Below are 26,339 nucleotides of genomic sequence, written 5' to 3'. Positions count from 1 at the left end.
GACTAAGACTAAGACTATGACTATGACTATGACTATGACTATGACTAAGACTAAGACTAAGACTAAGACTATGACTAAGACTATGACTAGATAACTTTGACTAGAATGTACACGAAACATGAGCACACAACAAAATGATCCTGCACAGAACTAAAGAAACACTGACATTAAATAGAGCAAACCAAACAAGATAACGAGCGGGGAACAGGTGATGGGAATAAGTCATAATTAACAATAAGCAGGAGGACAAGGGAGCGGGGACAAATGACAAGACACCGGAGGTACATGCCAAACACAAAAACAAGGCATGAACCTCCACACAAGGCCAGGGACTGCCAGAACTCTGCCACCATGACAAAATACAAATTTAACAAGACTTCAAGGCAGAGTCCTGACACTTCTAGGCAAAACTTTTCTATTAGCTGAATGCACCACCACTGGCGAATCAATGGCACCTTCTCCTAAAATGCACAAAAATAAAAATGTGCACATAGCATAGTTTGAAGACATAATTATGTGAAAGTCCACCTTACCTCTGTAAATGTTAAAGGACATGATGTGCAGATGCTGAGAGCAAACTGTGAAATACAAACAATACTGTAAGACTTTGATTTTTCAATCTAACAGCTTTGATGAATTAAACATTCGTACCATCAGCATGTAGACACCACAAGAATTCCCACTGCACTGTTGAGGAAAACACTGGAAAAAGAAAGTGCATTCACAGTTGATTTTAAACTGTTTAAACGTACATAAATATATACCAGGGGTCTCCAACCATGCTCCTGTTAAGCTACTGTCTAGTAGATTTTAGCTCCAACCCAAATGAAGCACTGCTGAAGCAGCTACTAAAGGTGTTCAGTGTTGTTTGATAATTACAGACAGGTGTGTTGGAGCTAGGTTGTAACTGAAGTCTGCAGGAGGGTAGCTTACCAGGAGCATGGTCGGAGACACTATATACTTAAAAAAAGGTTTATCAAATGTTATTATTCAAAACCAACCTCAAGGTCTTTTCCTGTTTTCTCTGTCCAGGAGCCTGGGTCAATGAAGTCTGCAATGTGTCTGGCTTCAAAAGAAAACAAGATAAATAGATGAAATGTCTGATAAAATTACCAGTTCTAGACTGTAGCCCTCCAGGAACAGGGTTGGGCACCCCTGTTGTAATGGAAACTATTAGGGTCTCTGTGGGTCTTAACTGGTATGTAATGGAATCGTTGGGTGAGATGTTTTCTGGCAGATGGGAACCAATATAACCCCAATTAAATCCTACAGAAATAATGCCCAAAACACACCACAAAAAATGAATGTTATACTTGTTTTATTGGTAATGGCTAATGGTTCCTAATAGTATTTTAATGGAAACCATTACAATCTCGAAGGCTCCTATTGTTTTTTTTTTTTCAGCAGGATACCCAAATATGGGAACTGAACAATTGGTAAACATGTCTTAATATTTTAAAATAATTAGAAAATTAAACACATGACCCATGCTGTACACGTGAGTTAGTTGAAGTCGTAGATAAAATTGAAAGGAATCCATATTCGTCTCACATGCGCAGAACAAAACTCATCCCAGGCGAGCAAACTGTCATAAAACGTCGGCGATAACAGGAAGTGACGTCATTTCCCTGCGTTCCAGCTCGTTTTTTTATGAACTTCCCTCGCTAACTTCCCTCAGTCTCATTCACTCGGATGTACGTCATTGCTTACGTTGTACAAGTGCCCACTACTGCTAGAACACTTGAAGTGGGTTCAAATGGATCGCCCTAAGCCCTTGATCACATGGAAAGTGGAGACCGCCCCCTCCATGTGCAAAGCGCGAGTTGCTGAAGTGACGTCACAATCGTGTTGCATTGTGGGATATGAAGCTGCATGAAGTGTACATATGAAGCAGACTCGCTCCCTCAGTCAAAATCCATGGAGCGAGGGTCTGTCCATACAAACTTCCCTCGTCCACTTGACGAAGTGGAACGCACTTCAAAATGGCGACAGGGATTCCCCCGAGGGGAAGTGCTTAGGGAAGTTCGCGAGTGTGTGTCTAAAACTGGAGTGAAACGCACCCCTGATCATGTTGCTGTACAGCCCTGCATTCCAGTTCGTTTTTTATGAACTTCCCTCGCTAACTTCCCTCGGTCTCGTTCACTCGGATGTACGTCATTGATTACGTTGTACGAGTGCCCACTACTACTAGAACCCTTGAAGTGGGTTCAAATGGATCGCCCTAAGCCCTTGATCACATGGAATGTGGAGACCGCCCCCTCCATGTGCAAAGCGCGAGTTGCTGAAGTGATGTCACAATCGTGCTGCATTGTGGGATATGAAGCTGCATGAAGTGTACATATGAAGCAGACTCGCTCCCTCTGTCAAAATCGAGAAAGCAAGGGTCTGTCCATACAAACTTCCCTTGTCCACTTGACGAAGTGGAACGCACTTCAAAATGGCAACAGGGATTCCCCCGAGGGGAAGTGCTTAGGGAAGTTCGCGAGTGTGTGTCTAAAACGAGTGGAACGCACCCCAAATCTTCTTCTTCTTCTTCTTCTTCTTTTGTGGGTTTACTGGCGGGTTGCAAACCAACTGAAAAGGTGCATACCGCCACCTACTGTACTGGAGTGTGACAAGGATAGTCTGCATGACTCAGATTAAATTCTATTAATTACCGCAATGTTTTTTAAAAACCTCATTAATGCCCTTATTAGCCTACCCGTATATGTCCCTTCATTTAAAATATTACCCATTGTGAATTCTGTAATCCCCATTAGTGATGGTCGTTTTCGAAGCACTGCTTCATGAGGCTTCGAAACATTTACGAATCTTTTGTTTCGAATCAGTGGTTCGGAGCGTGTTTCAAACTGGCCCAAGTCACGTGATTTTAGCAAACGAGGCTTCGTTACGTCATAACTGTTTCGAAACGTTTCGAAAATCCGATGGTTCACCACTAGGGGGAGTTGATCACATGACCAGTGTCTACTACAGTATGTTTCGGTGAACTCGGGTCAGTTTTATTATAAAAGTTCATAAAACATTTATCCTTCTGACTAATAACGCTGCCATTTTGTCTATTTATTGTTTATAGACAGATTTAATGACAAAAATGTGCATAATTAAAAGGGTAGTTAGTTTTAATGATTTGTTTGCCCTAAATAAAACTACATAAAACACTTTTAACTATGTCTTAATTAAGTTAAATAATTTTTTTAACATATTTTAATAAAGATCTTGCTATTATTTTGTAAAAAAAAGTGTAAAATGTTTGGCCATATCTGCTTTACACTATTTTGACCAGCAGGGTTCGCCAGCGTGTGTGGTGTTTCGAACTGCTTCGAAAAACTGAACCAATTTTCGAAGCAATTGGTTCAATTGATTCGAAGCTTCGAAAAGCTTCGTTTCTCCCATCACTAATCCCCATTTCTTGAACTTCTCTAATATACAATATTCTTTCCTGCTGGTATTTCACACATGTCATTAAAACCACTGTCTCCATTTCCTGACACCCATCACAAAGACCTGTATTGTGTTTACCTATGATGTAATTATTTGCATTGAGCCTAGTATGTCCCATTCTTAATCTCGTAAATATTATATATTCCCTCCTACTTATGTTATGTTTTATATTGCTTTGCTTTAATTTACCTTGTATGTTATAAAAATGTCTTCTCTTCATACATGAATCCCAAGATATCTGCCACATATCTTTACATGCTTGTTTAATAAGCGATTTCCCTTCTACCCTACTCAAACTTACTGTTAAATTGATATTATTCAATTGAAGTGCTTCTTCAGCCATTTGATCAACCACCTCATTGCCCTCAATCCCAACATGGGCTGGTACCCAAACAAATCTCACCAATATTCCCTCATTCTTTAGTCTATATAAACTAATAAAACCTTCTGTTAATATATCATTTCGCATGATTTAAAAGTTTGAAGACTTAAGAGAGACGCCATTGAGTCTGAGCATATTAACACCTCCTTAACAGATACCGTCCTTGTTTCCTCAATCCATTGTAGAGCCATTTGTATAGCCGCTAACTCTGCCGTGTACACTGACGTTCCATTAGTTAATCTCCCTTTATTTCCATACTTTAACTCTGGGACATAAAAGGCTGCACCAGTGATCCCTAACTCAGGGTTTTTCGACCCGTCAGTAAATGTGAACGGATGAATAATAAACAGTTTTAATATGCTCTATTGCCATTGTTTTTATATCCCCTCCACATTCTCCCTTTTGCATTTTTTCATGTATTGTGAGGTCTATTTTTGGTTCACAAAAAAACCAAGGTGGAATTGGTGATATTGTAATAGACAAGTTTACGCGCCAAATCGCGGGAGGCGCCATTACTCTATGCATTTCATTTCCGCCGGAAGTGGTTTGCGCAGCGTCTGCCGGTGTAAACACAGCGATTTGGGAACACGGTTCTACTACTTTGACTGGAGATTGCGTTACTCTCCCCCACCCGAATTTAGTTTCTGAACTTGCAGGATAACATGACGACGTGGCCCAGCATAATATACAGCAAGATTTGCTCCTAACTTACTTCGTGCAATCCATGGCAATAGATGGAAAAGCAATGGACAATCTGAAATCCTCCGAGGCATGAACTGGATCTTATATCATCATTAACCGAATACTTGTTTATTAATAAACATTAAAAATGTCTCATTGTAATATTTTACATATTCATTACTTTTGCTTGTTCTTTGAGACAGCTTTTAGGTGCTGTTTATATAAACGTGTCAACACTGCATATCTGCACAGAAAAAATTGAGAGGGTGAGAATAAGATTTGTTTAACTTATCGCGCTTATTGCTGTTTCACGAGTTCACACTTACATATAATTTTATAGAGTAATTTTGAATGCGTGTTTGGCGTGCTGTCCGGGGGAGGGCTTCGAGCTCGGACTTGGCCCGAACCCAGAGTACCCCCCAAAATGGTAGAGAGCATCGGACAGCCGCCTGGCTAAATACCCCCCAAGAAGTGCAGAGCTTGGTGGGCTGGCCTTCGAGGTGAGGCCTGGTTACTTGACCAGGAGGCCCCTGAGAACGGTCTGGGGACCATCGTACTGGGAGATCGCCTGAAAGAAAAAATAGGAAAGGTGAAACGTGGGTAGAGACAATGACAATGAACATACTTCGTGGCTGCGTGGAAACTTTCCACCCTTTCACAACTGCGTGGAGACTCTCCACTCTTTCACAACTGCGTGGAAACTTTCCACCCTTTCACAACTGCATGGAGACTCTCCACTCTTTCACGACTGCTTGGAAAATTTCCACTCTTTCACGACTGCGTGGAAACTTTTCACCCTTTCACAACTGCGTTTAAACTTTAAACCCCTTCACAACTGCGTGAAGACTCTCCACTCTTTCACGACTGCGTGGAAACTTTCCACTCTTTCACAACTGCGTGGAAACTTTCCACCCTTTCACAATTGCGTGGAGACTCTCCACTCTTTCACGACTGCGTGGAAACGTTCCACCCTTTCACGGCTACGTGGAAACTTTCCACCCTTTCACGGCTACGTGGAAACTTTACACCCTTTCACGGCTACGTGGAAACTTTCCACCCTTTCACGGCTACGTGGAAACTTTACACCCTTTCACGACTGCGTGGAAACTTTCCACTCTTTCACGACTGTGGGGAAACTTTCCACCCTTTCACGACTGTGTGGAAACTTTCCACCCTTTCACAGCTGCGTGGAAACTTTCCACCCTTTCACAACTGCGTGGAGACTCTCCACCCTTTCACAACTGCGTGGAGACTTTCCACCCTTTCACAACTGCGTGGAAACTTTCCACCCCTTCACAACTGCGTGAAGACTCTCCACTCTTTCACGACTGCGTAGAAACTTTGCACTGTTTCACAACTGCATGGAAACCTTCCACCCTTTCACAACTGCGTGGAGACTTTCCACCCTTTCACAACTGCGTGGAAACTTTCCACCCTTTCACAACTGCGTGAAGACTCTCCACTCTTTCATGCTGCGTGGAGACTCTCCACCCCCTCACAACTGCGTGGAAACTTTCCACCCTTTCCCAACTGTGCGGAGACTCTCCACTCTTTTAACAACTGCGTGGAGACTCTCCACTTTTTCACGCTGCCCACTTTTTCACACTGCGTGGAGACTCTCCACCCCGTCACGACTGCGTGGAGACTCTCCGCTCCTCCACGACTGCGTGGAGACTCTCCACTCTTTCACGCTGCATGGAGACTCTCCACTTACTGCATGCTCACTGAGTGTAAACTTCCCCTTCCTGGGGTGCTGAAAAACAGAAAAGAAAAATTAGTGTTTGCCCAGGAGATTTCTCGCTGAGTCATCTGGGAGACCAATGCTCGCTAACCCTGCTGAGTGGCCCAGAGGGTTTTAGTCGATGAGGCTTTGGTGGGCTTTTTTCATATGGAAACGGTTGGTCCTGATGTAGCTTTGGAAAAGCGTCTGAGGACCATCTCCCGAGAGCTTGGATCTGCTGTTGGGAAAGGCCTTTTGGGGCAGCTGTAGTTGCGGCCCCTATGCGAAATGAGTGGCTTGAAAAGTGCTCTGTTGGGAAACCTGACTGCTGGAGGACAGATTTGAGGTGTTTCTGGAACCAAAAGCGTGTCACGGGTTTATTTAATTTGTCTATGAACAGGGGTTCTGCAGGACATTTGGCTTGGAAGCTTCTCCATTGAAGATATGCCCGAACTGACTGGTATGGATGGATTGGTGACGGAAGGTTAAAAATATAGATAAAATGGCCTTTTTTGGTTTGGTCAGTTTTACTTTGTTTAATCAAAAAGGAGATTGTTTCTCCTTCTAGAACTGATAAGGCTGAGATAGTGGGGTTGTTTCTTGGGTTGAATTTAGAAGTAATAGCAAGTTCTGAGCATCTAAGGAAGCCGAAAAAGGCTAGGATGAACATGGCGTCGAGTGTTTGCACGGTATTGAGAGGTTGGTAGCCTGTGCGGAGGGTACGAATGCATTTGTTGAGGATGTCTAGTGTTATCGGTTGTCTGGTGTTGGGTCGGGTGGGCTGGGATCTTTGAATACCTTTAAGCAGGAGGGAGGTTTGAGAATTATTTATCTCCTGCAAGGGAGCGGCGTAAATTAGTTTATGGAAAAACTGAATGCCGCTCAGGTAACCTTTAATGGATCCTACTTGGAGGCCTTTAATGGTATTAAGGTGGGAAATTAATGAGGTGATAGAAAGGAGAGAGAAATCGGGGAACAGCATGTTATAGGAGATGTGGAATGCTCTAAAATTTCTCCAAGCGGTCACGTAAGATTGGAGGGTCCTGAGAGACACTGCTTGGAGGATGGTGTCGAGCGATGCATCGAGGAGGGGTTTTAGCGGGTGGGTTATGGGAATATTGGTTGCGAAAAGTGAGGTACTGAAGTTGGGGATTTGTCCACCTCTAGAGCCAGCATCCTGAATTTCTGAGAGGATCAGAGCACGGATGTTTTTAGATACCGGTGGGGGTTCCATGGCAACTGCGTTGGATGCCACGGGCAACGGAGTAGCTGTGAAGACAGAGTATGGTGATTTAGTTTGTGCAGAAGGGCGGGGAAGGGTATAATCCGGGGCTGCGAATGTCGTCGGCGGCATCGTGCTTGAGTGACCTGTTGTGGTCTGAAAATGAAAGTTAGTTGGAAGGTGTGAAGGATAAAAGGATGAAGTGTGGGCTTGAGCTGCAAACGGAGGCGGACCCGCGCTTGTTTGAGATGGTAAAGCTGCATGCTGCTGTATGTGGGCGGGGTTGTAACCTAATGGGTAGAGAGACTGTTGACATGGATTAGCCTGTGCTGCCTGCTGCAATAGCTTCGCGGTAGTGTCTGAGAGAGGAGATGGAGGCCACTGAAAAAGAAAAGGGATATGAGAGTTATGAAACTGAGCTGCATTTGCGGTGCTGCGGCAGCAGAGGCAATGGCAGAGGGCTGGGTCTCGTCGAGAGGTGGAAACAGACCTGTCGTGGTGAAACTGGGGCGTGGCCTAGACTCACTGGAGCCCTGTTGCTGAGACTCGATTGGCGAAGTGAGCCATGTTCCGAATTGGCAGACAACGGAGTTGGCTGGACATGTAAATCTTGGGCCCTGTGGGCTTTGCTCTGTCTGTGGGTCATCTTGGGAGTAACCTGTAGAGAGACATACAGATCATACAACTCAGCTTTATTCATTTTTCTTGAAACCTGTATATCCGAGTAACCCAGCGCTTGTCTCAGGCCGGCTACGGTCCACTTCCCGATGGGTGGGATAGTCGGGGTGGCCGAGTGGTATGAGGAAGCCTTGGAAGAACATGGAGGTCTTGTCGGGGGCGGCGAAGGCTGGCCTCGGCGTCTTGGAGAACGCTGGGATGATCGGGCCGGTGTGCGGCCACGAGAAGAAGCCTTGGGTTCAGGTGTGACATCCGGCGTAGCAGGAATGGTAGTGGGACTGGCGACATGCGAAAATACATCCCTGAGGATGTTTACGTCTTTGTCTGATGAGGAGCTAGATTGAGACATGGTAGCTGATCCAAAGAGTCTACTAATGCTACAAACTGTCAATGGATCGAGGTAAGACTGCTGAGTCTATATGTACCCTCTCATGGTTGATTGCTGAGTGTTTCCACCTGTGTATAATGGCTGAGTGCTTCCACCTGTGATTAATTATCTGATCGTGCTCCTCCCGAACTTTGTTAATAAAACATCATTTGGAAAGAAACTGCTTATTGCATACATTTTAAATATAGTGATTTGTCATGAAATGTTGATGGAGCAGCAAAATGACACGACAAAGTAATTTTTTTAAATGGTGTTTACTGCGTTTTGGAAAAGAGCTCTTCATTTATAAAATGAACACACACATAGAACATATTCCAATTCCCAAGATATTACATAAGCAAATAAACAGAGGCGGACACTACTTGAGTATTTTTACTTTCTACAAAAAAGTAAATTTTCAGATATTTGTATTTTATCAATGTTTTTCTTTGGAAAACATACATTCCAATGCATCTTTTACTTAAGAAAGTAAAAGTACACATTTTTTATGTAATTAGGTATTAAATGAATTTTAATATGCAATATAAACGGAATACACAGTATGATTATATGCTTTAGAATGTAGTGAAGTAGTTATTAGTAAAGTAAATTTTTTCCCAAGACAAACACTCTGATAAAGCATAGATGCTTGGAAACTTTACTTAAAGTACTCAAGTAGTGTCCGCCTCTGCAAATAAATAATAAACTGTTTTTACTATATCTCTCTAGGTCCGAGTCGGTATCAGACTTGCGAAAAAATGTAAACAATTGAGCGCATGGACATTGCCTTTTTGTAGCTGGTTTGTGGTCGTAGCACTCACTGTAGTGATGTTACATTTGAAGCGAGGCTTCGGAGCTTGTGTCGAGCAAAAGTGGGCGTGCCAAATGAAGCTTTGATTTGAAGCTTGTGTTGTTAACGTTGAAATCACGTGACCAATGACAAACGAAAGGTGTGTTCGACATCGGCTGTGGCTGGATGTAACCGATCGGCGAGACTAGCCGCGTGCAGGCGGGGAGGAGCTGAAAATGGAGACGTGAAGTCGGACGCGCTTTGGTTCCCGTAGCTTGCTGCATTTACGTCAGGCATGGCTAATCACGTGCCGTTTGCTTGCTTAATTGCATTAAACATGATTTGTAAGATGTAAACTACATAAAAAGTGAATTATACTGTTTTGAATGTCCGTGTATAAGCATGAGTGAAACTGAAGAGGCTTACAGCATCTGTTTTTACAAGAATAAAGTTCAACATAAGCATATATTATTTAAATACCAATGTAGTGGGGTCTACGTTTTTATCCATTTTATTTTGATGAAGATGACACAATATAACATCGCGACTACATGAAAATAGCTCTAACTGTTATAAAAATACAGATTTGTGAGCATTTGTGGAACTGAGGGCGTGAAAATAAACACGAAATACACGTGATTGTTGTCATGTGGTGAATCCGACCAATCGTGAAACAGCGGTGTCGTCATTACCATAGATATGTATAAAGGCTAGATGGCTTACCGGCGCTGAGAGCCAATGGGACCCGACGACGTCACACGGCGGCCATCTTAGGACAGGACCGCTCGTCCAGTTATAACATTAAAGTCTATTGTGCATGTAGTGCTGAAATAACTATATTTTGCTAAATTTTCAACCGATTTTCAAACGGCTTGGTGTGTCATAAACGTCAGGGATGCGACTATTTAACTGCATACTTGTGAAAAATTATACATCGAAACATCGGCATCAGCACAAATCATAGCCACGTTAATAAGGTTTGTAATACACCAAACCGTTTGTAAATCCGTCAAGAATTCAGCAAGTTACGAGCATTTTAGTTGGCGTATGTCACTCACCTTCCGTCCACAGCAGCAGGGAGCAGCACCATGGCAGCACCGACCTAAGATGGCCACCAAGTGACGACACAGCTGACTCCGCCTTGAGCCATCTAGCCTTTATACATATCTATGGTCATTACAGCCCGTCCAGCTCCTCTTTGCGTGCAGCTCCTCTTTGCGAACTGCGTTGGCTAACTCAGGCGGCTGATCTCGAACCGCTCTCGCGGTACTTAAAAACCATATGACACAGTCACGTGCCTGCAGCGCCAGCTTAAAGAGCCACACAGATCCAAAATCGAAACGTACCTTTATTGCAGTGTGTCATGTAGCTGTCCATCAATGTTAACAACGTGTAAAGTAGTTGAACCAAAAAGTGCATGATTAATAAAGTTATTGGCTTCTAAAGTAGGGAGTCGACTCTGAATCGCTGAAACGAGTCGTTATAGGGAGTGAGTCTTCTTCCTGATATTATCTATGTCACACAAACTTATCCACGTCACATGAGATACTAATCTCCGCCTACAGCCTTGCCCGGGAGAAACGAAAACTATGACCCGCCCACAGCTAGTTTGTGTGTGAGTGTTAACATCAGCTCACGCTGTGTTTTCAGCTTGTGTTGTTTTCACTACCAAAGGAAACTTTTTCAAGGAGGGATATACTAAACATGTCTGGCTGTGAAGAATCAGTGGTTAAAATTTATTTTTATCGGAGGGATTTAGACGTTTGGCAATGAAAGTGGTTCAGTACCCACTTTATTTGGAACAACATGCGTCTCCTAACCACAAACTGTAAGTATGATTATAGCTACATACTTGCTTAAAAGAGTGTAAAATGTCTATATTCGTTTTTATTGCTTGGATTAATTATGAATGATATCGTTGTTTAAACTGTTAATTTACTGTCAGAGAGTCACGTTAGCAAACTGCTAACGCATGCTCATTTACGGTTTTGTTATGACCCGGTTAGTTTACATAAATGCTTAAATGAATGTAAAATGTCTATAGTCGTTTTTATTGCTTGGATTAATGATGAATGATATCGTTGTTTAACTCTAACTTATATACTGTCAGAGTCACGATAGCAAGAGGTTTTGCTATGACCCGGTTAGTTTACATAAATGCTTAAATGAGTGTAACATTGTTAGTTTCAATCGTCGTTTGTATTGTTTGGATTAATGATGAATGATGTTGTGTGTTTAAACTGTTAATTTACTGTCAGAGAGTCATGTAGCAAACGGCTAACGCATGCTCATTTACGGTTTTGTTATGACCCGGTTAGTTTACATAAATGCTTAAATGAGTGTAAAATGTTAGTTTCAATCGTCGTTGTTATTGCTTGGATTAATGATGAATGATGTGTATTGATGTTGATAATGTCTTCTCAGTAAATCATGTTAGCACGAGGTCAGTACATGTTGCACTGTTGTTGGGCTGTGCCACCGATCTGTGGTCTGTGAGACTGATCTGTGCAAAGACACTGTGTCAGTTGACCAATCAGAGCAGAGTAGGCTACTGAAAGGTGGGGTTTAGGCAGACTGAGTCGTTGAACGGCTTTACACGAATCGTTTGGGAATCTCTGAGAAATGGGGTAATTTTAAATTTATATTTTGAGAAAATTACAGTGTTTTTTGACCTTGGATGCATTTAAACCTGTTGTCCGGGACTTATAAATAGTGATAGGATGCTTAAAATTGTCATCTTACTGGCTCTTTAAGTCGGACAAAATTATTAACCGGAATGCATTGCTTCAAGTCATCCGCCGATTGGTCTGCGCAGCGCCGCATGAAGTCGAACACACCTGAAGCTTCACTTTCTGCTTAGTCACGTGCGCTTCGTCAGAAGGTTCGAACCCTAGAGGTTTTTTATGAGTTATTTGCCATATTCACATTTTGGTCCCACATAATACTGTATATATAGTATTGTATTTACTTATACTTGTGTGCGCATCTGTTATTATATGCCTGTGAACATTATTCTGTACAATACAGTATAGAATCATATGAATATTAACTCCTACTGGAATTTATTGCCACACTTTAATCAGTAAATAAATTCATTATATTGACCATTCACAGACATGTTGTCTAAGCTTTATTTGTACACATAATATTAATATTCATCTGAATTTCAAGCTTGTTGCTTCATTAACGGAGCTTTTTCCAGAAGCAACTGCTATATGTTTTATTAACCAAAAGATGGCGCTGTTTTCGACACCCTCGTTGCGGCTTCGAATCATGGTTCGAAACATTAAGAGAAGTATCGGTGCTTCATTCGAAGCTTCATTTCTCCATCACTAACTCACTGTCTAACCACTCGTTCGGGTGCTTTCTCGAGTGTTTGCAACCAACTACCGCACACGTCGTTCCCGAACCACTTTTCTTCATGTTGTAATTGTTATATCCTCTTTGTCACTGCGATATCAGTGCTTTGTCAGCACAACAGAGCTAGCTAGCAAAACAAACCCAGCCCACCAGAACGGAAGTGGGTTGCATCGATGGGAGGAGTTTAAAACCCTATAACTGTCACTGTCCCACAGGTGGGACGTTTGGCATTACATATTTAAAACAATAATTACATAGTCTAAACCTACACCAATCTTGACAAACTATATACCTTTGGAAAGCTCTAAGAATGTAGTTTTAATATATCAACACCATTTTTTTTAAAAAAGTATGTAGTAAGAGTCATTTTCTAAAATGTCGCAGACCAACAGTTGGGCCCAAAATGTTATTACATATTTATTTGTAAATATCCCATTAACCTGAAATAACCTCGACAAACTATATATTGTTGGAAAGCTCAGGGAATGTAGTTTTCATATTTCAAGGCCATTTGATGATAGAATTTGTATAGGGACAGTTATTTTGTTAAATGTCACTCACCCCATAGGAATACATATAAATGATTGTAAATTTATAACACTAATACCCTATAAACTTGAAATAATCTTGACAAACTATATATCGTTGGAAAGCTCTAAGACTGTAGTTTTCATATTTCAAAACCTTTTTGCATTAAACACAATGCAGAGACAGTAATTTATCAACTTTTGACAAGATATTGCAACTAACCGTTGACACCTAGTGGCCTTGGTTGGTAAAACCACTAAAAGTGTGACAGAAACTTCATTTTTTGTTATTTTCACCTAAAATTTGGTTCAGAACTAGTTGAGATTTGTGTCTTTATTGGTGTGGTGTTTTGAGAGTAAAACATTTTAATTTTTATATACATTTGATTAGAGAGTATATACTTTATTGCATTATTTTTATTATTGAAAATAAATTTAAACGGGTACAACTTTTTTGTCGTTTAATATTTACAACTTCAAACACCTCAGTGTAAAACTATAAATTGTCTTCTTAAAAAGAGACCAAGATTTTGCTTGTAAACCAAAGAATGCCAGAGTTATAGTCATTTTAACGTGCAGATCACCTTTTCACCCCCCACTCAAAAGAGGCAGTGACAGTTATAGGGTTAAGACGTAGAGCGGAAACGGCTCAAAACTTGTCTATAGTTGCCCCATACTTTCTTTTATCCAGGTTGCTGTACGGATCGAGTAGCCACAGGTCTTATGACAGCGAAGTTTCCGAGAATGCATTTCGTGTCAGGAGTTCGTCCTTCCGAGTCTGAACTTGCAAGTTCGAACTACGAAGGACACAAGTCCGAGTTTGGCGTACTTGGTATTGAGAAACGGCTACAGATATTCTTGGGTGCCTGCGCCTGCGATGTCGGCAGAAAAGCTTTAGCGACTGGAGGGGGAACAGGATCGGCTGCTACACCGGCGAAGGTACGTTACTTTATGAAATTATACTTTTATAAATTATACTAAGTTATTACATAAATACAAAGAAATTGTAAACATGTATTCTAAAACACGCTGTTAATGGTGGAAAGTAGGTCGATAGTATAGTTTCGGCGAAAATATAGTTTCGTCACGTCAAATCGAAAGATGTCTTGGGAAGTGACTTTGTACAAGCAGTTTAATGCGTTGTCTATTTGAACGATTTAGCCGATTCAGGAAGACGTGCTATGATTTTTTTTATCTCAAACTAGATAACGAAAAACATTTTGGTTGACTAAGTTACATTGAAACAAAATATCCTGAATGTTAGACAAAATAAAGCATGCTAATGAATTTCTTTTGTTGGTCCTCGGGCGCCCCCTCCCGGAGAGTTTTGGATGTCTCCTTGTTTGACACACCTGATTCGACTCATCAGCCTCCTTCTAAAATGGTAAACATGTGTCCCCAACAAGCTGATGAGTTAAATCAGGTGTGTTGGATGGGGAGACATCTGGGACTTTCTGGGAGGGGGTGCCCCGGGGACCAGGGTTGGGAAACACTGGAATAGAGGGTATGCACGTGACGTCACCTTCGGCAAAAGTGACTGCGGTTACACCCAGAGTGGCAAAAGACAGAGCGGCAGCACAGTGTGAAATCAGCGAAAACAAGGGGAAAACGCAGGGCCGTGCACAGACATTTTGAGGGGCAGTGGCCCAAACCAAAAAGGGGGCACTGGGGGAGGGCACAATTTATATGGTTTTAACAATATAATGTGTTATAGATTAGTATCAGAAAAAGAGAAGTGATTATAATGGATAATATACTTAATAACAAGAATTAAAGTGTGACAAAACTGCCTAATATTCTATATGACTTACGTGCTGAAGCTTTGAATCCATGTTTACAATTTTGAACAGCTTTTGCAGCCTTCCTTTGCAGTCTTCTTTTTTTTGTGAAAACATTGTTTTGTATTTTTATTTTTTTCTACAAAGTGTGCCAACAACATCAAATTTGGTGTTATTTATATTAGATCTCATCGGGTACATTACTTTTATTAGACAATCACTGTAATTCTAAGAATGTTTACTTGCTAAGTTGTTAGCACTTTTAGAAGACCAAGAGCAAATCATTACCCACAGAAATACAAAAACATACGAAAGCCGAGAGAGGTCATCCATATTTTTATTTTTGCTGCTTGTTTTCTCATGATCTCGACTTAATTTTCTCATGATCTTGAGATAACAAAAGTTGTTTTCTTGTTATCCTGACATGATAATCCAAATGCCATAATGTAATTTCCTGTCCATAATATTTCATTTATTTTGAATTGGACTGCTGATGCATAGTTGGGTTACCACGCGTAGCTAATTGTCGACAGACTTAATAAATAAAGTTGGATGTTTGATGTTCGTGAATTTAGGGACCATCTCTAAAGTAACAATGCACACGTTTCTATCTTCAATAGTATTTAACAGTTTATTTAAATAAAAATAAAAAATCTAAAAAAGTGTGCATAGTTGACAACCACATGAACACTTTACAGTTGGTTTTGTGACTGTTTGTTGACTTTAAGTAATTCCATTTTAATGCTGTTTAAAGTAGAAACGTATATGGAGTTACTTTATAGACGGTCCCTAAATTCACCACTATCAAATGGTCAATTATTGGCAAATCTGTTTCATCTTGAGCGAATCCCTGATCCAAGCAAAATCTAATTTGTTCATTCATGCTAATTAAGCTAAATATGCTTTTGCTGTCTAAAAATTATGTTCTATTGAGTACACGTAAGCTTTAATCACATCTAGGGTGACCACCTGCTGATAAGCCCAAGGGGGGTGTTTCTGTTCACCTTACACTGCAAAAAAACTTATTTTCTAGAAAAAGGATCTTGTATTTTTGTCTTGTTTTCGGTAAAAATATCTAAGAATTCTTAGGTGAAGATGCTTTTTCTTGATGAGCGGGGCGACCCGGGAGGGTGGGTCTAGTTTTTGGACACAAAAGATCAAATTTAAGTGATTTTGTGCACAAAACAAAAAAAATCTGCCAATGGGGTAAGCAAAAAATCTTTAACAGTTTTCTAAAACAATTTAAGATTTTTTCCTTGTTTTATGCACAAAATCACTTAAATTTGATATTTTTGGTCTAAAAACTAGACTTATTTTCTTGGGTCATTTTGCTCTTTAAGAAAAAACATCTTAATTTAAGAATTTTTAGATTTTTTTTTTTTTACTGAAAACAAGACAAAAATACAAAGACATTTTTTTCTTGAAATCATTTTTTTGCAGTGTACATGGCAATGCCCTATTCCCCTAAACATGATGTATGCTCATGAATAGGCCAACCAATTCATAAGGTAAGGAGAAAATTAAGTCGTGATCACGAGAAAACAACCAAGCAAAAATAAATGTAGGACACAACCTCTCTCGGCTTCAAACTACCAAATTACTAATTGAGCAGCTCAACAACTCAGGTAATGTAATGAATCTACCTGTTAATTCAACAAACTGTCATCTTCGGCCCTCAAAGAGTGGACACAGATTGTGAGAGATGCTGCATAGCGGGCGGGAAATCACGAAGTGGATTACCAGAAAAGGTGGATCTTTAGACGAGCGGTAACAGAACACTTTGACCCGGGTTGGCGGTAGGGCAGAGGGGCAGTGGCTCTAGCCACCGGGCCACCCCCCTGTGCACGGCCCTGGGAAAACGTGTCTAAATGGGGAAAAGCTGTTGTGCGATAGACTGTACTAACAGATTTAACAAGAATTCGGAGCTATCGTTTTACAGACTGAGACTGCCAAAAAACACCTAAATGGGAAGTAAATAGATCGTTCATGCCAACGTCCAGAGACCACAGGTGGGTTGACACGTTGGGACACTATCAAGCAGAAGTTTTACTTTCTACTTCTAGTTTTTTTCAAGTATTTGTATTTTATCAGTGTTTTTCTTTGGAAAACCTACATTCCAAAGCATATTATCATAATTCTTACTCTATTACATTTCATAAATACAAGTTTTTGTTTTTGTTTTACATTTAATATTTAAGTACATTAACTTACTTTTACTCAAGTAAAAGTACACCATTTTTATGTAATTAGGTATTAAATAAATTTTAATATGCAATAACCTATTAAAGAATACACAGTATGATTCTATGCTTTAGAATGTAGTGAAGTAACGTTAAACATTTAAAGTGAAGTAAACATGCCAATACAAACACCCTAATAAAGCACACATGCTTGGAAAATGTAACTAAGTATTGTCCACCTGTGCTATCAAGTCCAACTAAATTCAATTAAAGCTGATAATAGCCAGTTTTACTGGCATTTTCGCTGCAGCCGCTATGAAAGCCAGCCGTTTTGTTGAACGTTTGCCACTCAACAGGGCGAGTTCCGGCGTGGTCGCGTGGAAAAGTGACGTCAATGCATACCCTCCATTATTCAGCCAATGGGACACACTTAGCAATGTAAAAATGTCAATCCATATAGTGGCAGCAATTTGCAAAAAAAAAATAATTTTTATTTAGGCAACTTAAATAAAAATATATATTTTTAAGTTTTTCCTTAAATAAAAAAACAAAACAAATGAATAAATAAATAAATTAACATTTGCTTGACTTAAAGGTTATTATCTACACTTATCTGAAACTTTCAGAAGTAGGCTTCTTTGCACCTGTGGAGAAAAATGTTGTGCATGCAGCTTTTTAAAAGTTTTTTCAGTAGTCTTTGAATAAACAACACCATTAATGTGATCAAAGCAGTTGCAGATCTTTTACAAAATACAATTAAAAATAAAATTAAACGTTTCCGAGGTTTGGGAAGAAATCTCACGATTTACATCCACATCATGATGCATGATGGAATACGTTTAGCCTTGAATTCCGCTCCAAAGCGGTATTCGAGAAAGGCCCTGTCCCAAATGCCGCACTTCATGTGGACTTTCGATCTCGTGGCCTTAAATTGCGCATGCACGCCTAGTCTACAACTCCGTAGGGTGTCCCATTTGTAATTTTTCCATTTCGAAGTGTGCTCATCAGCGCCCCCTTTGCACCCTTGATGCTGTCTTTTGCGAAGCCCGCACTGCAGAAGGCTTCGCGCACTTTACCAAGAGCAATCAGACTAATCAGACGACGAAAGGGAGGAGTTCACACTGATGGGCAACATCTCTTCCTATTTCCAGCTTAAGTCTGTCCCAAAATACGACTCCCGTGGACTCGCGTCAAGGGTCCCTAAGGGTCTGCACTACATGATGTCATCAAAGTGTGGACTCTGAGGAAGTCCATAAGTCTGGAGTGCAACCTGATCTCACGGATTTCCGTGGCATGGTCGCGGAATTTTGTGCTCGTTTTTCCGTGGCGTTCTCGCGGATCTCCGCATTTTTCCGTGGCCCTGCTGCGGACTGTCTTTTTTGTGGCATTCTCACGGATTGGTTACTCAACTGTTTTGTCCTATTTTCTTACCATTTTCGCTTTGGTTTAGTGTTAGATTTACATGAAATGACATCCCTACCCAAACCCAACTCTAACCCCAACGCCAGGCGACAATTGTTTAAAGTTTAGAAAATATAAAAGAATAAATCACAAAAAATAGTATAACCAATAGTTAAAGTGACATACTAACGCAAACACCAAATCTAACCCTAAACCGAAGCGAAAATGGTTTGAAAATAGGAAAAAGCAGTTGATTAACCAATCCGTGAGAATGCCACGGAAAAAGACAGTCCGTAGCAGGGCCACGGAAAAATGCGGAGATCCGTGAGAATGCCACGGAAAAATGAGCACAAAATTCCGTGACTATCCCACGGAACTTTATGAGATCATGTTGCTGGAGTGTGCCATTTGGGGCAGGGCATAAGTGTGGGTTTAGTGTGGTTTAAAGCTATGGTTTAAGGGCACTGCACTTTGGCAGTTTTAAGACATGGGACAGTCTTGCGCACTTACTTCCTGTCACATGCAGATACTCTCGAGTGACCAAGACAGCAATTGTGGGTTTGGATGCAGCCGCTATAGTGTTTGTCCCACCTCTCCTCCAGTGTGATTTGATAAATGCACATATTAACAATTGTTTTACAAAGTTTGTAAGAACCTAAATGAACATGCATATTTGTTGTAGAATATAATTTATTTTATAAAAACATTTTTAGCCAATGGGGGGCTGAACTCTGATCCCAAACTCCTGTAAGAAGAACCCTATGGCATGGTGGGAAATTCACCACTTGAAGTTTACCTTCAAAAGTTGTGATGCTTTCCTTTTCCAGAAAGCATGTGAAACTTGTAAGTTGTATAATTTTCCGTTTTTAAATATACTTGAATGTAATTTTTTATAAGCAATACAAATGACTAAATGTACATATTATACATCTCATATAATTCAATAACAATGAACTGTGAAACACTTAAATAACTAGCAGGAAAATCTCTATATTCTTCTCTTTTCTTTAGGGTTGATTTGGAAAGATGCAAACAGAACAAAAAGAATACAGGGAAAGAATTCTTCAAAATAAACTTTTTCTTATTGCTACCTTGCAAGAAGATGTCACCTTCGTCTTGCAGTTTGTGCAGGAAAATAAACTCATCACTGACCGTGACTACAATCAATTAAACGATGCTCGAAGGAATGAAGGTGGAGAGAGCACAGTCATAACCTTACTCGACAAACTCAGGGGCAAGGGGGAGGAAACCTGCAAGAAATTCACAGAGGTTTTGGGACAGATTGATATATTAGAGACTTTTCCAAAGTTGAAGAATCATCCAGTTCTTGGTACAGGTAAATTCACTCAGCAAGATCTTAATCTTACGATTTATTTCCTCTCTTAGTTGTCTGTGAAATGATTTACATGCTTTGTTTTTCAGACAACCTGTTTAAAGATAACTCAAAGGTAAAATTGTAAAATTTTAAAACTAACATCCAACTAACTTTCCAAGCAGACTTTTGTTATTTTAACAGAGTAGCTTATGTGTCTTCCTTTTAAAATATATTTTTATTATCACTACCTTATAGGCTGTTCATCACCATTTTCGGAAAATTATGTAGTGAGAGTAAGTTTCTAAAATGTCAGAGGGCCACAATGTTGTTTTTGTTAAATATTTATAACACTAAAACTATTCTAAAACTAATAATCTTGACAAATTATAAAGCCCTAAGAGTATAATTTTCATATTTCTTCACCATGTTCAGACAATTATGACATAGTGAGAGTCAGTTTCTAATATGTCACTGGCCCACAGGTGGGCCCAATGTGTTATTACATATTTATAGCACCTAAATAATGAATATATTAATACCCTATTCTAAACATAAACAATCTTGACAAACTATATATTGTTGGAAAGCAGTTGCTATAAATAAAGTTGAATTAGCTTTAGTTATTCCAATTTTATTTGTATAATTTATTGAACTTAACTGTAAATTCAAGTTTATTAAATGTTTAGGTGCAGCAAGGATTATTTTTACAGTAATACATAAAAGATTCACTGTTCTTCTCTGTTGACACAAAGTTAGTTTTACTTGCAGATTAATTTCATAATTCTTCTGTTGATTGAACTGATTGAACTTTTGTTGTTTACTCATTCAGCTCAGCATTGACTTTCAACAGAAGCTTTGCAAGATCTGTAAGGAGTTGACACGCGTTAATGTTTCTGAGCTAAAGTTTCTGTGTACAGACCTGGATTGCAAAAAGCATTTGGAGACTGTGACTAATGCAAAAGACCTCTTCTTTCAATTGGATGAGCAGGAACTGCTTGATGATGAGCTCCTCCTACCTGAGCTGCTGTACAGAATCGGGCGTCTTGACATGCTTGTCATCCTTGGCATATCCAAAGAGCAGGTGGAGAGGCATCTGCAGGCATGTAGAGACCTGACCAAAGGTGTCTCAGCTTACAGATGTATGAAGAGTCTTAACTGTGAACTTTGGGGTGTGATTTCTCAGGTGGAAACTTGACTGTTAAAAGGTACCCTGACTATGAAGACTTGTATTCTTTAATACTTTATATTTGCTTTCAACTACTACAATAAATTTATAGAAACACATTAAATATTTTCATTACTTAAAGGACAAGATCGGTATTTTACACTTAAAGCCCTGTTTTCAGATTGTTTTTGATGAAATAGAACGGTTTTGACTGAAATTTGAACATATGATGCTGGCCCGAGAATTTTCGGGTGTTGTGTCACCTCCCACCTCTATAATGGGTGCATAGGTGTGCACTGGATCAATCCTTCCTAAAATGCATTAAACTTTCGTTTACAAAGACGTGAAACCCACCGAGTGGTCAGGGGTGTTCACTGGTGTGCTCACACAAAAATCGCTGCAAAAGATGCTTTCTGACAGGTGTTTTATCATTAGTTGTAAACTTGTGGACCTATTTTTCCAAACGCCTCACACCCGTACATTCTTCCGTTAAGAGCTTGAATAATAGACACTCCGGCCCAGTTGGTGGCGATAATCCACCTTTGCCAATTGCAAGAATACAAACAACATTCCCGGCGGCGGAGTAATATTGTACCTCACAGCACATCTAATACAAGTCAATGGAGTTGGACAAAAACTACGATAAACCTGTTAGAAAGCATCTTTTGCAGCGATTTTTGTGTGAGCATATCAGTGAACACCCCTGACCACTCGGTGAGTTTCACGTCTTTGTAATCGAAAGTTTAATGCATTTTAGAAAGGATTGTTCCAGTGCATCTATGCAGCCATTGTAGAGGTGGGAGGTGATACAACAAACACCCGAAATCTCGGGCCAGCATCACATGTCCAAACTTCAGTCAAACCGCTCCACCCCATCACAAACAATCTGAAAACAGGGCTTTGTGTTTATAACCATACATGTGTTTATAACCGGGGTACCTTTTAAAACTGAAACTACAGTTTAAAATCTCTGTTTAGTTACATTTGAGAATTTGAAACGAATCGCAACCCAACTTCACATTTCATTTTGTGTCATAATTTGATTAAAGAATTGTTGTGAAAGCAAATATTTACATTCTCAACTATAAGTGTACAAAATAGATGGTTACACTCTTAAAAATAAAGGTTCTTCAAAAGGTTCTCCACAGTGATGCCATAGAATAACCATTTTTGTTTCTCCAAAGAACCTTCAAAGGTTTTTAAAATATCGATTTCTTTTATACCTTTTTATATAGTCTGTATTACTTTTTGTGGCTACAACAAACCTTTTGTGCAATAAAACGTTTCTGCATATGTTAAAGGTTCTTTATGGAACCATTTGGCCTAACAAAAGAACCATTATTTTTAAGTGTATGGTTAACACAAACTCTGTTATTGCAAACTTTGTAAACGCAGACTCTTACATAGGTTCTCCTTGTCACAGATGTATGCTGTATGGATTATCTGTAAGCATTAAAGAAGAAAACCTTCATCAAATGAGGTTCCAATGGTCAAAACGTTCAAAAACACAGCTGGGACCATTCGCTGTGAGTACTAGGCCATATTTTAAGAAATGCAGTTGAGAAATGTTTTAAACAAGTTAACAGGATTTGCAGTTTAAGAAAAGAATATTTATGAATAAATAATAAAAAAGCACAAGTCAGTAAAAATTTTTAATTACAATGAAATTACTAAAGTGATGTGTGCATTTCGATTACAGACTAATAACCTTTTCATTAGCATTAAACTAAAATTACTGAAACTTAACATAAGAGCCTGATAAAAAAAATGGTCAGGTTTTTTTAATGTTTTTCATCTGAACTAATCTAAATTTCTAGATTTATCTTGGTCCAACAGAGTTCGCGAAATTACATTCGCTGCGTCCGAAACCGCCTTCTTCCATACTATATAGTAGGCGAATAGCAGTAGGCAAGGCGAGTAGTATGTCCGAAAAAGACCAGAATGACCTACTATTTCTGGCAAGATCCCGAAGGGGGTAATTCGTTGTATACTTTACTATCACGTGAGCCCCCGAGAGAGGAGTTATCCAATGAAGAAGGAGATGCGTTTTATAAAAAAAAAATTCTGTTCTGTCTATTTAAATGCAATGCATATTTTAAACGCCTGTCCTGTGTAGTTAAATTGGATTAGTTTAACTTCATTCTAGTTAACGACTAACCTTTTGTTATGACGACGTATGTCACGTGATGTATCAACATGGCGAATTTAATATGTTTGAATTCATTCATACTATCCATATTAATACTTTACCTACTGATTTAATGGTAGATGAGTAGGTAGTTCATATAATTCAGTACTTACTGTCACAGTATGTGGTGTCAGACGAAGATATAGGCTCACATATGAGGTCAAATTTAGTGCAAATAACCTTTAATAGTTTTTATAAACATACTTTTTAGGTTTAAAAAAATGCAATTAAAATGAAATGTCATTTTCATTGTTTATATAGCTTACTTTATGTATTTAAAATTACATTTATTTATAACATAACTCAATTGATGTGCAAATGAATAATGGCACAAATTGAGTAGCAATAAACAGAACGTAAATAAACGTTTCAGATGTAACTTCTGCCAATATTATTCTGATTGATTGAATTAATTGACATAAAAGTTAGTCAAAACATTCATTGTGGTGATTTTGATCTGTTTGTGCACACATTTATGTGAGCTGTGCACACTGTGCCCCTTTAAAAAAATTGGTGCATGACATCCCTGGTCCCAACAGAAGTCTTTTTATGGTAAAATACTTAAGAATGAATGTAAGAAAAGGAAAATAAGTGTTTCTACCGTATGTTATATTTGATGGTCTTGCTCTTATTGTATTACACAGTCATTTCTAGACATTTTGATTGACATGGAAAAGCAGCAGAGGCTTAAAGAAGACAACCTGGATGAACTACATGATATTCTGAATATATGTGACAAAGAGCTGGCCTGGAAAATAGAAGAGTTCAAGAATAGGCACAGAGACCAGCAACAAGGTTCAAAATTTAAATAAAAAATAAATGACTTTTCCCTATCACTCTCTATTTAACATTTATCAAAAATCATTAAACTGATTTTTTTCGTTTAATAGGGGAAGTGACAAAACAAGAACTCGAACTTCCTGAGGTAAGTATGCGCGATATGCATGTCAAATATTTGAGAAAGGGATAAAATAGTCAAAAAACATGATCAGCTGTTGTTTCTGCTTGTATTCTAATCAATAAATACAATCTGTACTATAATAGTGCTTTATTCTGTTGTAGGAGGAATATTATACCATGACCCAGCGGCCTGTAGGATACTGTCTGATCATGAACAACTTCAACTTTCATTCAACAAGTATGTTAGCCAACCGAACAGGCACAGATAAAGACAGAGGTATTCCAGCTACAACTTTCATCTACTTTATAACTTCACTGTATCACTTCTTAAATGAGCCTCATTAACTCTCTCTGTGTCTTTTTAGATGATCTTAGCAGAGTGTTTCGCAAAATGCATTTTCTGGTTGAGGTCAGGAATGACCTCCAAGCTGCAGATATGCTGAATGTGATAAATGAGTTTGCACAGAAGGATCATTCTAGAATGGATGCTTTTGTCTGCTGCATCCTCTCTCATGGAGCAGAGAGCACTGTGCTAAGCACAGACGGCAAAGAGATTCTAATCCGGGATCTCACGTTGCCTTACGCTGAAAGCCGCACACTTGCAAACAAGCCTAAGCTTTTCTTTATTCAGGCCTGTCAAGGTAGTAAGGCCCAGCAAGGAGTGTTGATAGAGACTGGCCAGGAGAATATCACAGCAGATGGAGGATATGAAAAAGATGCTCAAATGGTTGTGCAGCAGAGCATCCCATTGGAAGCTGATTTTTTAATTGCAATGGCCACTGTAGGGCATTGTCAGTCATTCCGAAACACTAGAGATGGGTCCATCTATATCCAGGAGCTCTGTAGACAGCTGGAAAAACTCTGTCCCAGGTGAGTTTGAAAGCGGATGTTTATAAAATTATGAACGTTTTTTGTCTTCGGTAGTTTAACGGTTAACTTGTCTGCATCTTTTCTATCATAGAAAAGTGGATATCTTGTCCATTCTGATATCGGTGAACCGTGAAGTGAGCAAAAAAAATATGAGGGGCTATAAGCAGATACCTGAACCTCGGTATACCTTAACCAAGAAACTGGTTCTTCCTTGGACTGATGCTCCTGATTGCCCGCTATAGGAAACTATAAACATTGTGTGACTAGATCTATACACTAATGATGGTGCTCCAGGGACGGTCAGAGTTCAAGGTTCAAGAAGCTTTATTGTCATTTCAACCGTATATAGCTGATGCAATACACAATGAAATAACACAACGTTTCTCCAGGACTACGGAGCTACACAGAATAACAGAGATACACTAGGCAAAACAACAACAACACAGAGCTACGATGGTGGTAGCAGCAGTAAGAGATTATTTGATGGCAATTTGGTGCTCTGTTAGTGTTACTGGGTCAGTATGATTTTCAATGATATATTACTTTCTTGTATTCTCTTTTGGATCCTGCTGTAGTTGTGTTCCTGTTGCCCCACCCTATTGCTGCCCCTACAACCAGTGTCTTGTTTTTACGTCTATACAGAAACCTTATGTTTCTTCCATTCTTATCTTGTTTTTATTGATTTCTGTTTCTGTTATCAGATCCTTAATACAATTTACAGCTTATCATTTGTCTCAATAAGACATTGTAAAAGTCAGAAAAAAAGATTTGTGTGTGTGTGTGTGTGCATGCATGTGGATATCAAACACATGTAAGTGGATGTGGTACAGACTGCTTTGTTTGATCATAAATACACATAAATGAATGGGTGAGCCTATACAACACCCTCAATTAAACCAACATTTACACAAATGCACACACACACAACTATGCACAGACACATATGGTACATAAACAAAAAATTGATAAGGTGATAACTGAGCAATTAAAAAAATTGTCAATCGGCCGTTGTGCAGAACACACACACACACACACAATTCAAAGAGAGATCGAAGTCTTAGAGCAAGATTTGACTATGCTTCCAGATAAAACATATACACTCTAAAAAAATAATGGGTTGTGTTAACCCAACTGCTATGTTGTTTAACGTGGTTGATTAACAATAACCCAGCAGTTGGGTAAAAACAACCCATTATTTGGGTCATTTTAACCCAGAAATGTGTTCTGTCCAATAGTTACCCAGCCCCGGGTTAAAAACAACCCAACATTTTTTAGAGTGTAGCTAAAGTAAAGTTTTAAGTCATTCTGTAACAGCACAATGGCAAAATAGGTTAAATGTAGCAGAGACCCTGAATCTCATACTTACTGTTTGAT

General features: G+C 39.4%; 2 protein-coding genes and 1 long non-coding RNA gene across 4 annotated transcripts; 1 reads left to right on the top strand and 2 right to left on the bottom strand.

The window, feature by feature from the left end:
* LOC141365590 (uncharacterized) lies at positions 1 to 2,961 on the bottom strand. The gene is made up of 4 exons (XR_012370658.1): positions 1,002 to 2,961; positions 652 to 702; positions 534 to 578; positions 1 to 461 (listed from the first exon to the last, which is right to left on the bottom strand). It is a non-coding gene; the product is annotated as an uncharacterized lncRNA (long non-coding RNA).
* A 2,939-nt stretch (positions 2,962 to 5,900) lies between these two features.
* LOC141365589 (uncharacterized) lies at positions 5,901 to 8,795 on the bottom strand. Its single transcript, XM_073870070.1, has one exon. The coding sequence runs from the start codon at positions 7,576 to 7,578 to the stop codon at positions 6,310 to 6,312; it is 1,269 nt and encodes a 422-aa protein (XP_073726171.1). The 5' UTR covers positions 7,579 to 8,795; the 3' UTR covers positions 5,901 to 6,309.
* Positions 8,796 to 13,854: 5,059 nt separating this feature from the next.
* Positions 13,855 to 25,690, top strand: LOC129450791 (caspase-8). Of its 2 annotated transcripts, none has more exons than XM_073870836.1 (11): positions 13,855 to 14,107; positions 19,241 to 19,370; positions 19,539 to 19,863; positions 19,950 to 19,975; positions 20,831 to 20,986; positions 22,438 to 22,533; positions 23,840 to 23,990; positions 24,086 to 24,120; positions 24,258 to 24,372; positions 24,461 to 24,965; positions 25,057 to 25,690. In XM_073870836.1, the coding sequence occupies exons 3-11, from the start codon at positions 19,554 to 19,556 to the stop codon at positions 25,205 to 25,207; spliced, it is 1,545 nt and encodes a 514-aa protein (XP_073726937.1). In that variant the 5' UTR covers positions 13,855 to 14,107; positions 19,241 to 19,370; positions 19,539 to 19,553; the 3' UTR covers positions 25,208 to 25,690. The 2 variants fall into 2 exon arrangements, with proteins under 2 accessions (XP_073726937.1, XP_073726936.1); XM_073870835.1 differs by having other exon boundaries at positions 13,856 to 14,107; positions 20,672 to 20,986.
* Positions 25,691 to 26,339: the final 649 nt, after the last annotated feature.

This window comes from Misgurnus anguillicaudatus, chromosome 8 (assembly GCF_027580225.2).
Source record: "Misgurnus anguillicaudatus chromosome 8, ASM2758022v2, whole genome shotgun sequence".
Taxonomy (NCBI): domain Eukaryota; kingdom Metazoa; phylum Chordata; class Actinopteri; order Cypriniformes; family Cobitidae; genus Misgurnus; species Misgurnus anguillicaudatus.
Note: the sequence above shows the minus strand (reverse complement) of the source record. Positions and strands in the feature narration are given on the sequence as shown.